Below are 12760 nucleotides of genomic sequence, written 5' to 3'. Positions count from 1 at the left end.
CTCCCTTCCTCACCATCTTACATACGCCAACAAGAGTCCTCAGTAAAGGCAAGATACACTGTAGTACATCATATGAAGAGTATTCTGTATAAAATGTATTATTAATTTAGTTTTTGAGTGTATGGAATGGATTAATTTAATTTACATTATTTCTTACGGTAAAATTTGTTTCGAGTTAAAGTTTTCAGTTTACGACCTATCTCTTGGAACAGATTAAATTTGTAAACGAATGCACCACTGAAATTATATGACTATCAAAACTCAAATATCATATAAAATGTCTGATATTTGACGTTTTATAGATATCACTATAAAAACAGTACCTCCCACTGCCACGAAGTGGTAGGCACAACCCCTCAGGGCTTCAATGAGGTCCCACCCTTCACACGTACCTGATACCTTTTCTGACAGCTTCTGTTGAGACCAGAATTAAATTTCACTGATAAGTGGAAAGCTGTCCATTTTTACTTGCCCCCACACAGGGATCATGTTTGATATATTTCACTAGCAAGTATGATGATTACCTTCAGTGTCTACCTTATTCTGTTTCATTTCAGGGTCCCCTTCCCTGGTGCTTCTAGTAATGACCAGAAAACGCGAATTCATACCTCCTCTTGAGATTTTGGGGTTCCTCATTTAAGACACCTCTCAGGTCTTACCTTGTTTCACAAAGTGATTTGAGATTTTGTAGATGCAGAGAGACCTGTTCAGGGGGAATAGTACTGGAATTACGCTTGTGATTATGTGTACTGTACTTGTTCCGATACAGCTCGAGAAGATCTGAAGAACGTTGCACCATCAGTTGGCTGTTAATTTGGGAGATGTGTTAAAGTGATCATTTCCAATGCTCTAATGGCTCCTCATGCTTTTTCTTGCCTGTGTGCAACTGTTTCGGTGATTGCAGGCCATATATACATTCTTTCATACCTGATTGATTCAAAGATCTGTTTGGTGCTGTTCTTTGTTATGATTATGATTAGGCAAGTTCTCCCTGCAGTCCCACAGTGGCTAAACACACACAGATAAAGGTTTTCTATAGTGACTGTAGTCAAACTTTGCAGATCATTCTGTTGTAGCCTGTGGCTGGTGGTCCTAAAGCCATCAAATCTATATACAAGGCTGGAACGCACTTGGGTTGCCAGAACGATTACAAACTAGGCACTCAAAGCAAGTGGATTTGACACTTAGTATAGTGTGTGCTGAGACTGCTTAGAAATAAGAAAGATTATGTCTTCTGGATTATATATATCATCCTCTGTTAACCACTAAACTGCGCAACGCACCTGCAGGCGCTCGACGGGGGTTGTGCAACGCGCCACAGGGATATTATATTTTTAGCGTACGATTCAAAACTCCCGTGACTACATGGGGTTCGCATCAGCTTCCTCAGGGCTCTTGTAAACTGACGCCATTTTAAAAACAAATCGTGGGCAACATTCCTGGGTGTGAGCGCCTCAGTACTGAGTGAACAATCAAGGCTGGCGCACGCAGCATGAGCTCACAGCACTGCTGTTCAGCTTGTGACCACTGCATTGCCTAATAATGTCAAAATATATATATATTGTATAACTGGTATTATTTAGCCATGACAGTATTACAGAAGAGCCCGAGTGTGATAATGGCTGTGTACAATGTTCAAATATCAGTGAATCAATGCTGTTCACGATGTTCACAGCACTTATGTTACTTTACAAAATATACTTGTGGTCAATTATTCATTTACAGGATTTAGTGACCAGAATTGTGTTGATAATTAGCGCTGTGCATAGTATTGTGGGCGGAGGAAGTTTGGTTAGGAAGGGAGGGAGGGAGGGAGGGAATCCAGATAGCATCACTGTGTGTGGCAGCCACTCTTGTTTTGCTCACCATACTAGCTTAGTGGTTTGCTATGGTGAACACATATGTACATGGGTATATACAGTGTGTGTATATAGTGTAATAATAGCAACAAGAGTATGCTGCTGTTATGCTACGCCACCTCCCTCACCATTTTGGCGAGGGAGGTGGTGTCGTACTCTTAGCGTCGTTTACTGGCTGCTGTGTGATTTCTCATGCAGTGTATAGTGGCCACAATGCTGTTTGGACCCGATACCGGCTTACTTGTATAGTTATGGTGAATAAAACATATAGATACGTATACATAACGTGTGTAAATAGTGCAATAAGAACAATAACAGTATGGTGGGAGGAGCAATGTTGGCAAATAAGGTGTAAGGAGTAATCCAGGTGTTGGAGGAGTGAGGGAGAGCTGGCTGGATGTGGCAGCTCTCACTCATGGAGTTCTGAGTGTGTTGATGGTGAATGTATAGTGTGTAAATATGTTGTAAAAATACATAAATGAACATGAAACATTGAATATATGAGCAATATATGTGGACACATTTGGCCATTGCCTTAACCTATTCAATGACACTGTGATGCATCACTACAGACAAATGTTAAAACGAAGGGAAAAACAAGTGTCTCTTGACAAATTTTTAGTGAGAGAAACAAGCAGTGAACCACAACCCGGTCCTAGTGGTATGCAGGCAAAACGTAGGAGTGTACACCCCAGATCAAGCGTCCTCCATAAAGGTGAGATAAACATATGTACTGTATTGTAGTTAGAAAAAAAAGCATAGTATTCAGTATAAAATGTATTTGTAAGTTAATATTTTGGAGGGTGAGGAACAGATTAATTCAATTCCATTTATTTCTTATGGGAAAAATCGCTTCGACTTACGATATTTCGACTTACGATCCGTCTCTGGGAACGGATTACCATCGTAAGTCGAGGCCCCACTGTACAACATACAAGTACTAAAGCCAAGGGTGTACGTGAGTGCGTTATTTGCAAGCACACAGAATGAAGAAACAGGAAGTGAAAATTTATCTGTACCTGGTGCAACAAGAGCAAAGTCGCGCTGTGTACCATGGACTACTTCGTTGATTATTACTCGCTTCCGAAGTACTGAGTGTGTAATACAGTGTGTTACTGTAAATAGTGTCTGTAAATAGTGTGAAACTGTACATATTGTAATTTTAGTGAATTTTTAACAAGTAATATTGCGACTAAACATTTATTGTGGACACATTACTGACACATGTATCACAGTTCCATGGAACATTGTGAATGTTCTATTGTATACTGTCACATGAATCCCCTGCATAGCAGTGGAACTGCCTTTTCCCTTCACCTTCAATGCCTCTGCACTGGAAGTCTACATTTACACCAGCCCAGATGAGTCATCAGTCCTGCCACCTCTCCACACCCCTCAGGGCCTGGCATGGCCTGGTACGACTCAAGAGGCAAGCCGGGCGCCACTGCTAACGGATAGTTTGCCCCCACAAACAAGCAGTTAGCCACCTTCAACTGGCAGTGGTGCAGCTCAACACAAAGGCACCGCCAGCCACAAACGAGCAGTTTGCTAGTTGACCAGATGTCTACCTTGCGTTGACACTGGACGAGTCATCATCGCCGGACTATATAAAGGGCGTCGCCTCCCTGGAGAGCCAGTATCTACCTTAGTGCTCTAGGATCACCTTTGTGTCTCTCACCCATCATTCGCCTTCAGCCAACGCCATGTGACTGATGCCGTGGTGGTATGGTAGCTGTCTTCAGTACACCAGTATATGTACTGTATTTATGATTTTTATTCATTGCTTATAGTTTATTTTTTTATTAATGTCATATTAACTTGTTCATCTTTGCATTACATGATAGCCAAGTATTTTCAAGGGCATTTATATTCATTAATATTTCGGTAAATTGTTTAATTATTTATTTGATGATTTTTATTTGTTTCCACCTGCGATTTACACACTGCAAGGCCAATAGCAGCATTTTTTTTTATTTGTGTGAGGGAGAGCCATACCATCTTGGTTTAGTATAGCTGCGATACCAAAACCCGTCACAATACATATTGTAAAGGACACAAATATGCATCATATATGATAAAAAAAAAACAAATGAAACTGCATTGGAAATATATAGAACAAATAATTGAAAATATATCTGTGGCAACACCTGGTGCTTGAATGGCACGCGTGACCGTGTCTGGGCGATTCATGCACAGGCGACCAGGCCCTGATGTCACAGCGCACCTTGTCCACGTTCCCACAGCCAAAGTAAGTGGAATTTGGTATATTTATTTTTACATAGACATGTTCAGGGAATGGAATTTATCATTTTACGAAGAAAAAATAATTTTTTGGGAACACTATTTCATGCGCACGGGGAATTTCACAATAAACTCGGCGCAGCACAGTGGTTAAAGGCTGTCACTTGGTATTTTGCCAAAACAAAAGTATTTTCACAAAGCTGTTGAATTCCTGTTCTGTTGTTAGTTTTAGGTTAGTCATAATTTCTTGTATAATCTGTTACTTGTCTGTTGTTTCATTGTGTTACTTTCCATTACAGCCAGACTTTCACATTCCCTTAGTTCATAGTGTTCCTGAAAAATTAATTATTTTGTTCTTACAGATTGTGCAGCGATTGTGATCTAGGTTGTTAAAACATACGGCTAAGGAACTTAAAAACGGGAGAAGGGAACACCTTCCAGACCTGTACTGCAGGGTGGTCATTTATCTCTTATCTCTGTTGGTTGGATTGTGTGCTGAAACTCCATTTAAGCTCAGAGCCTATTTCTGGGTTCAGGGAATTCCCCCCCCCCTCCCCCCCAAAGTGTGCAATGGGGGGTCATCGTTGGACCACTATTTCAGCTGTGCTAATGTATCCGGCTTTTATTTGTATGGTGTCAGCTCATTTACAAACTTGTGCTTTGCACTTCAGGCTTTTGCAGCCCTCGACTTCTGCCGTGTCTCTTCGGAGAGGGCCCTGGGATTTTAATGGTGTGTGAAATGGTGCATCAATTACCCAAATTTTATCTACAGAAGGTACGAATGTTTTTCTATATGCTTCACGAGGTGTTTCAGTTGAAGACCCAGACTGGTCCAACATTGGGGTAAGATCAGGTGTGTGTAGCTCTCCAACTTCCAAGGAGAGGTACTGGTAAAGGTATTCCAGTTATTCCAATTATTTATTATTATCCAGCTATGCACAGGTCATCACAGCTCGCTATGCAGCTGGATAGATGACTGCCCAAAGCTGGCAGTCATCACATTTTCTCATCCCAGCTGGATGGATCATCCAGCTGGGATGATGGATCATTCTCAACCTTTGGATTTTATCATTTGCATACAGCTTGCATTAATAAATTTATAGAAAAGGCCTGGTTCTGTTTTACATTTGTCTGCTATCCCTGTCAAAGTTTTTTTTCTGCTCTCTCCTCACTGCTGTATACAATATATACGGTAGTTGTTTCTTGTTTGTATTGCTGGTACAATTGAGGATTAGGCCTCATCCTACATTGAACCCATTTTTAGTCTTTATTCTCTGGCTCTCACAATTTCTGTTGAATCAATCCGGTTTTCTAGTTCCACATCCGTTTTGGTACAAATTTTTGTGCCATCATCATGCAGAGGTTGTACACCAAAATGATGCTCATGTACATTTTGGTAGTTTTACCTCTCAAGGAAGAACTTCGCATGGATACCAGAGCCAACAAAATATTAATAAAACTAATACATGTACAGTAATTTGAAAATTAAAAAAATATTTGATTAAGGAAGCTGTACATAACTGGGCTAAAGCGTGGAGTAAAAGTCAAGGTGGTGACTTTGAAGAACTTGTGGAAGAAACTTCTCACAGCTTACAATGTTTTGCGGTGGTTGGTTCCACAAATCAACGGCCCTGTTACCCAACCAGTGTTTGCCCAGGTCTTTCCTAAATCTAAACTTATCCAATTTGTGCCCGTTGTTTCGTGTTCTGTCTTGTGTTGATACTTTTGGTACCCTGTTGGTATCCCCTTTGTTGTATCCATTCATCCACTTGTGCACCTCTATCATGTCGCCCACGGTTCTTCGCCTTTCTAGGGAATCTAAATACTTTCGCCCACCTTGCTATACGTTCCTCAGAATTTCTTTGATGTGTTTAATTTATCTCTAATTTATCTAAAAACCTCATAGTTTAAATTATGCAGTTCAGTTTTGGTCGCCGTACTTTAGAATGGATATAAATTCACTAGAATGCATCCAGCGTAGGATGACAAAGTTAATTCCTCAAGTTGGAGGCCTGTCGTCTGATTGAAGGATTGACGGGGCTTGAATTGCATTCTCTGGAGAGGTGAGGGGTTGGGGGTGGCATGATGGAGGTGTGCAGGTGGATGAATGGGACATGACAGAGGTGATATTGGTGGGGTATTGAAAGTGTCAATACGGGACAGAGCACGGAACACTGGATGTAAATTCGATAAGTTTAGATTTGGGAAACGCCTGAATGAGTGCTGGTTCGGTGAAGGGGTTGTTGATTTGTGGAACCAGTTGCTGCGTACCGTGGTGGAGGTGGGGTGCCTTGATTGTTTCAATCGTGGGTTGGACATATATATGAGTGGAATTGGGTGGTTATAAATAGCAGCTGCCTCATATGGGCCAATAGGCCTTCTGCGGTTACCTTTATTCTTATGTTATTACATTCTTAAGTAAATGAGGAGCAAGAAGATAAGAGTTTTGAAGGATTTACAGATGAAATCCATCGAATGTTCCAAAAATTTTGTTTTAAACATGCTCAATAGCCTTCCCACACACTGTGGGGGTAAGTTCACTGAGCAAATTTTTAATTTTAATCTATCATATGATGGACAACTACCATGAGAGCCTGTCTTTATAAAAGAGATTTTACTACACCTGGCTCATTTATTGTTGAATTTTACCAAGTGAAATTCAAATTTCATCCTATCAAAGAATGGAAAATTACCAGGAGAACCTGTGTATAGAGATTTCTCCTTCACTGCCAGTATTTCTTGGCATCCAGCCCCCTAAAAGCTTATTTAAAAAAAAAGACCATGACACCAATGAACTTAGCCCACCAACTTTCCCACACTCAAAACTCTTTTTAAACTCAATATTTTCTATGAAGTACAGTACTGTATCTTTAGGAACTCAATCTAATAAATAATTAAAAAGATACGGTAATTTGTAATGATTTGTACACGTTATGAACATAGTTTCTGAAACTGAATTTGAGAGCTATTTTTTTTTTTTTTATTTAAATCACTGATACTTCATATTACAGACTAGAGACATTACACATGCCAAAACTAGGAGATAGAAGAGAGGTGATATAATCACCGCATACAAAATTTTAACAGGAATTAACCAAATTGACAAGGAAGAATTCCTGAAACCAGCAACATCAAGAACAAGAGGACACAGATTCAAGCTAAGGAAACAAAGGTGCCAGAAAAACATTAGAAAGTTTCCTTTTGCAAACAGTGGTAGACAGTTGGAACAAGCCAAGTGAGAAGGTGGTAGAGGCCAAAACCGTCAGTAGTTTCCAAGTATTATGCGACAAAGAGTACTGGGAAGACGGAACACCACAAACGTAGCTATCGTCCTGTAACTAAGGTAATTACTTAGATAATTACACTCATGTCTCAAACACAACTGCAGAAAAAGACAGGTACATTCCTCTAGTCACTATAAGGAAACACTGGTACATTCCCAGTCACTCAAGGGAAGCACAGATGTATTCCTACACCAGCTCTACAAAATCATCGAAGAAATTATTTGCCTAATTATTTGATTGTGTTGTTGTGCCACAACAAACAAAATAATGGCTGCCTGTTTATGTATAAGCATGCACAGCAAATTTAATTGCAACTATAATCTCCCTTTGCTGGATATTGACTTCATAAATAAAGGCCCAAATACTGGTCCCAAAACTGGCTGCTAAATCCAGCCAGACGCTGAATCAAAGGACCTTAAATTGGGTGGATATATATATGAATCTCTTGACTCTTCCAACACCTAATGACAATCTCCAATGATTTCTCCAAGCCCAAGGCTTCCCTAAATTCACTCAATTCAAGACAATTACAGTGCAGCCTAGACCCAAACCATATAATTGTCACAAATTTCCACAAGCTATTAAATCATGAATCTTTTTTTAGCAGACAGGTTAGGTTGTGTGGAGCAGATGAGATGATGACGAGGATGATGGAGAGATTAAGTAAAAAAAAAAAAAACTCAGAACACCAAAATTTAATTGGCCCCAGAAAGTGAAATCTACACTGTCATACTACTAGTCAGAAAGAGCCACATATCTATGGTTTATCCAATAATGTCACCAGACTTCCTAGATATTACTACTGCTTGGATTAGGCTCAGCTATAAATACCCCCTGGGAGTTTGCACCACCTGCTGATGTAGATCTGACCAAATGTAAACCTCAGGAAAACTATTTGCAGATCTTACAGCAAGCACTATGTAATCAAATAGAAAAATGCAAAGAATTTAAGAAAACTGCATCACTAATACAACTAGGCGAGTACTAATGTTCAAGAAATGGGCGTTTAATCTGGGATGACATATTACTCAAATATCTAACCAAATACAATATCTAGTTTACTTTTTTTAAATAGTGCAGACAAACTGTAAGCTCACACTGCCTACAGGTTTCTTGGTTATCTCCCAAATTACATTTAACTAACATTTAATAACATTTACTATTCCGTACTGTCATTAAACTACTTACCATGCAACTATCATAAATTTGAGATAAATAACAACTTAACTACTGTAATTAATATCCAGTTCCTGAACCCATTATATGACTAACCTTTCAGTAACACATGAAGGTTGTGTGTGTCCATAATAAATTAAACTAAACTGATTGCTACAAAGGCACTGTGATGATGTATATCTAATGACTGAAGAGCTCCATAGTGATGAATATTATGCAATATACATCACCTGTGCTATTTGGATGACGGACAATAGGGAACTGCACACAAATACGTCTTTTCCACAATAGCCTAAATATTTTTAAAGGTTAATTTTAAAATTAATAGTAAAATTTTGCCTTTACAATAATACACCAAATTTATTACCGAGAACACTACATTCACCGCAAGATCTGTCCATAACGGTGTCAAGAAGTAAATATCTTCCAGCTTGCTTCTTACCAAAAATGATGACCTGCCCAATCTAACCTTACCTAACTTAAGAACCTAACTTAATACAAAGTCTAGATAATGTGACAATTGTAGGAGCATGCTGTAAATGGGGAAGACTTGGCAAGATCCCAGCAGCAATGTCTCTGTAGTGATAAAAATTAATTACATTTCTACCCACTTTTGGGTGCAAGGTCTTAGAAAGGGGATCGTACCCAGTTGAACCATCAATATGCACAGAGCAACAGGGCATTGTAATCGTATTGATGAACTGTCGATATGCACAGAATAACGACACTGTTGTCTGATATTGATGAACAGTTAATATGCACTGAGCAACAGGGCATTGTAATCATATTAATAGTAAATGTAAATGCCTGTAAAGTATTTATAAATATATAAAGTTAAAATGGTAAAGACCTGCCCGAAACGCTGTGTGTGTGTTAAGTGGCTTTTGCATCAATGTACAGTATTGATGAACTGTCAATATGTACAGAATAACAGGGCATTATAGTTGTATTGATGAACCATCAATATGCACAGAGCAACAGGGCATTGTAACACTACTGATGAACCGTCAATATGCACAGAGCAACAAGGCATTGTAGTCACATTGATGAATTGTCAATATGCAGAATAACAGGGGCGTTGTAGTCCTGTTGATGAACTGTCAATTTACACAGCGTAACACGACGTTTTTGTCCCGTTGATGACCTGTCAATATGCACAGGGGCAACAGGAACGGCAATCAGCTGAGCCACAGACAACACTAGTACACACTCGAAAACAAACCCCCCAATTATTACACTCCCACAGCTAGTTTACACAGGTTTACGCACCTCCCGCTGCTCTACACACATCAAAGATGAGCCCAGGTCAACTATTTCACCCCAAAATGGACACCTGAGCACAGTGTAAACAAAAATTGTTGACGGATGAGGGTCAACTAGCAGACGACCCAAATCGTAACACTTTGGGTGTTTGTCCATTTATCCAACTTCCACGGCCCTAAGAACCCCAAAATGACCCTGGCTGGCTTACCCAATAACAGTAGTTTAAGTTCTCTTCGAGCATCTCTCTTATCCTTGCGTAATTGTCGCTCTATCTCTTGGTTTATCCTCTTCTGTTCCTTGGCTTCTTCGCTTAAGCAGCACGCCATGTTTGCTGATCAACTAATATTATCGCGTTAATTTTGACGACTTTCACTACAATCTCCTTACTAAACTAGCCTCCTTCCTCTTCTCTTTCCCCACCTTTCTCCACAGAGGGGAAGCGGCGCGTAATCGGGGAATTTTCTCAATTTTTTGTTATTTCCTTCACACAGGTCAAATCTAAGCCAAATGGGGTGGGGTTTGGTGCAGGCGAGAGTGTGGCGCCTCCCCGCTCGCTCAATTGCCCCTCACACACACCCCACTCTTATATACACGCTAAACTCCTGCCCCGGGGGCCGCCGTGACTTGGTTAGTGTCACTTCACGGGCTTCGGGCCGCCACAAAAGGCCTCCTGGAGGAATAACCGGATAAAGTGAGCCGCGTTGCCGGGGGAAGAATCTGCTCGGGGGAACAGCCGCCCTCTTGCGAGCTCAATTTGAGGAAGTGTACACAGAACGTCGCCTTAACCCGTCTGTGCCGCTCTCTGCCGCCCCCTCGGCCCTCCTCCCGCTCTAGTGCCGCCTCGACAATTTCAGCCCCATTGTCCGCTAACCCTTACAGCCTGCCCCGGGGGATTTCTATGGGTTTATTTTATTGAAGCGAGAATAAGGCGCTCGTGGCATCGACTCTGACTTCCCATCATCCCCGACAATAAACACGCGAGGAGAGGAATGCGCGTGTTTACTCTCACGGCGCGAGGCACTCAGCCCTCCCACCACCCTTGAGGGCCACCCCCCATCCCTAACCTCACTCCCGTAATGCACTTAAAATGGGGGAGGGAGCCACTCTCATCTCACTCCCTTAATGTGCTTAAAATGGGGGAGGGAGCCACTCCTCTCACCTCACTCCCATAATGTACTTAAAATGAGGGAGGGAGCCACTCTCATCTCACTCCCTTAATGTGCTTAAAATGGGGGAGGGAGCCACTCTCATCTCACTCCCTTAATGTGCTTAAAATGGGGGAGGGAGCCACTCTCATCTCACTCCCTTAATGTGCTTAAAATGGGGGAGGGAGCCACTCTCATCTCACTCCCTTAATGTGCTTAAAATGGGGGAGGGAGCCACTCTCATCTCACTCCCTTAATGTGCTTAAAATGAGGGAAGGAGCCACTCTCACCTCACTCCTTTAATGTACTTAAAATGGGGGAGGGAGCCACTCTAACCTCACTCCCTTAAGTACTTAAGATGGGGGACATGAGTCTCTCTCAACGGGCTCACCATAGCCCGTGCTACTTGGAACTTTTTGTTCCAAGTAGCGAATCTTAAACAACAATAACAACGAGTCTCTCTCATGTCCCATGAGGTGAGCCCCAGTACGGGCTTACCATAGCCCGTGCTACATGGACATTTCGTTCTGAGTAGCTAAATCTAAAACAACAACGAGAGTCTCAATTCACTCCTTTAAATGTACTTTAAATAGAAGAGCCTCTCCCACTTCACTCTTTTAATTAATGTACTTAAAATGTGAGAGGAGTTACACTCGGTTCACTACCCTGAATGTATAGTACTTAAAGTGCCACTCTTAGCTGATCACTTTAGCTTTAAATGAAGAAGGGAGCCTCTTTAACTTCAATCTCTTAATTAATGTGATTAATTCTGCAACTGAAGCCCAAGATTTTATTATTATTATTATTATTATTATTATATAACCCGTTTTATCGAGGCCACCCAAGGTCGAACTACTGACCCTCTCCAGGCTGCCACTCCACAACAGTTGATCAACGCCCAGGAATCTATGTATTGATAAGTGAACAGAGGAATTAGGCGAAAAGAAACATGCCCAACCTGAATTTACCTGAGGGCCACTAATACCATAGTAGCCTCGACGAGAACAGGAAGCTAGCGGCTTGTCGAAGGTCCTCTCATTTGCCTTGATGATTTTTTTCAAATGGATTTTAAGATTTAACAGTTTTGGCATTTACGGCTTCGGCGGGTAGGCAGTTCCACGTATTTATAACCCTGTGGATGAATGAAAGTTTTAATGAGATCTGCCCTGTCATGCCTGGTTTTCAGTGTTAGCCCTATGGCCCTCAACCGTTCCTAATACGTGAGATGACTTAGCTCTGGAATTATTTTTGTTGCCCGGTGTTGCACCTTCTCCAGAGCAGCTATGTCCTTCTGAAGATGTGGTCTCCATGCTTGGATACAGTAATCCAAATGGGGGCGCACCAGAGATTTATACAATTGAATCAATACCTTCTTTTCCTTAAAGTCAAAGGTACGCTTGATCATTCCAAGAGTTTGGTTGGCTTTTTTGACTGCTGCTCCTACCTGTTATGCAACTTTCAGTGAATTTTTACTCCAAGATCCTTTTCTTTATGAATGGCACCCATTACTGTCCCGCCCTGGACTTGAACCCAGGATTCTCGATTGTGAGTCGAGATGAACCTGACTGTATTACTGACACTAACCAAAAGACAACAGATTGGATGAATCTAACATGACAATTGGAAGGGGAACAATTTCAGGACCTGGTACAGGACACTTTCTCGACTCAGGAACATGTGACAGAGCCCACCTGAGGTAATAGCATTCTAGATTTCGTGCTAATACCAGAAGAATATCAGACTGATCGGATTCTGGTAGGGGAGAAGCTCTTAAGATCGAATACAATTATAG

General features: G+C 41.1%; 1 protein-coding gene across 7 annotated transcripts in view; it reads right to left on the bottom strand.

Annotated features, from left to right (window-relative positions):
- The window catches only part of Galphaq (G protein alpha q subunit), a 65991-nt gene extending 54035 nt beyond the window's left edge, over positions 1–11956 (bottom strand). For 2 of the 7 annotated variants that reach the window (XM_069333960.1, XM_069333962.1), the window contains exon 1: positions 10032–10710. In XM_069333960.1, the coding sequence (XP_069190061.1) occupies positions 10032–10149 (118 nt within the window). In that variant the 5' untranslated portion in view covers positions 10150–10710. Of the gene's footprint in view, positions 1–10031; positions 10720–11936 lie in introns of those variants that run through there. The other 5 variants (XM_069333964.1, XM_069333961.1, XM_045754103.2 and 2 more) reach the window with 5 other exon arrangements.
- Positions 11957–12760: the final 804 nt, after the last annotated feature.

The sequence above is a fragment of the Procambarus clarkii genome, chromosome 30 (genome assembly GCF_040958095.1).
Source record: "Procambarus clarkii isolate CNS0578487 chromosome 30, FALCON_Pclarkii_2.0, whole genome shotgun sequence".
NCBI lineage: Eukaryota > Metazoa > Arthropoda > Malacostraca > Decapoda > Cambaridae > Procambarus > Procambarus clarkii.
The sequence above is the reverse complement of the archived record's forward strand: the minus strand, read 5'-3'. Positions and strand labels throughout refer to the sequence as shown.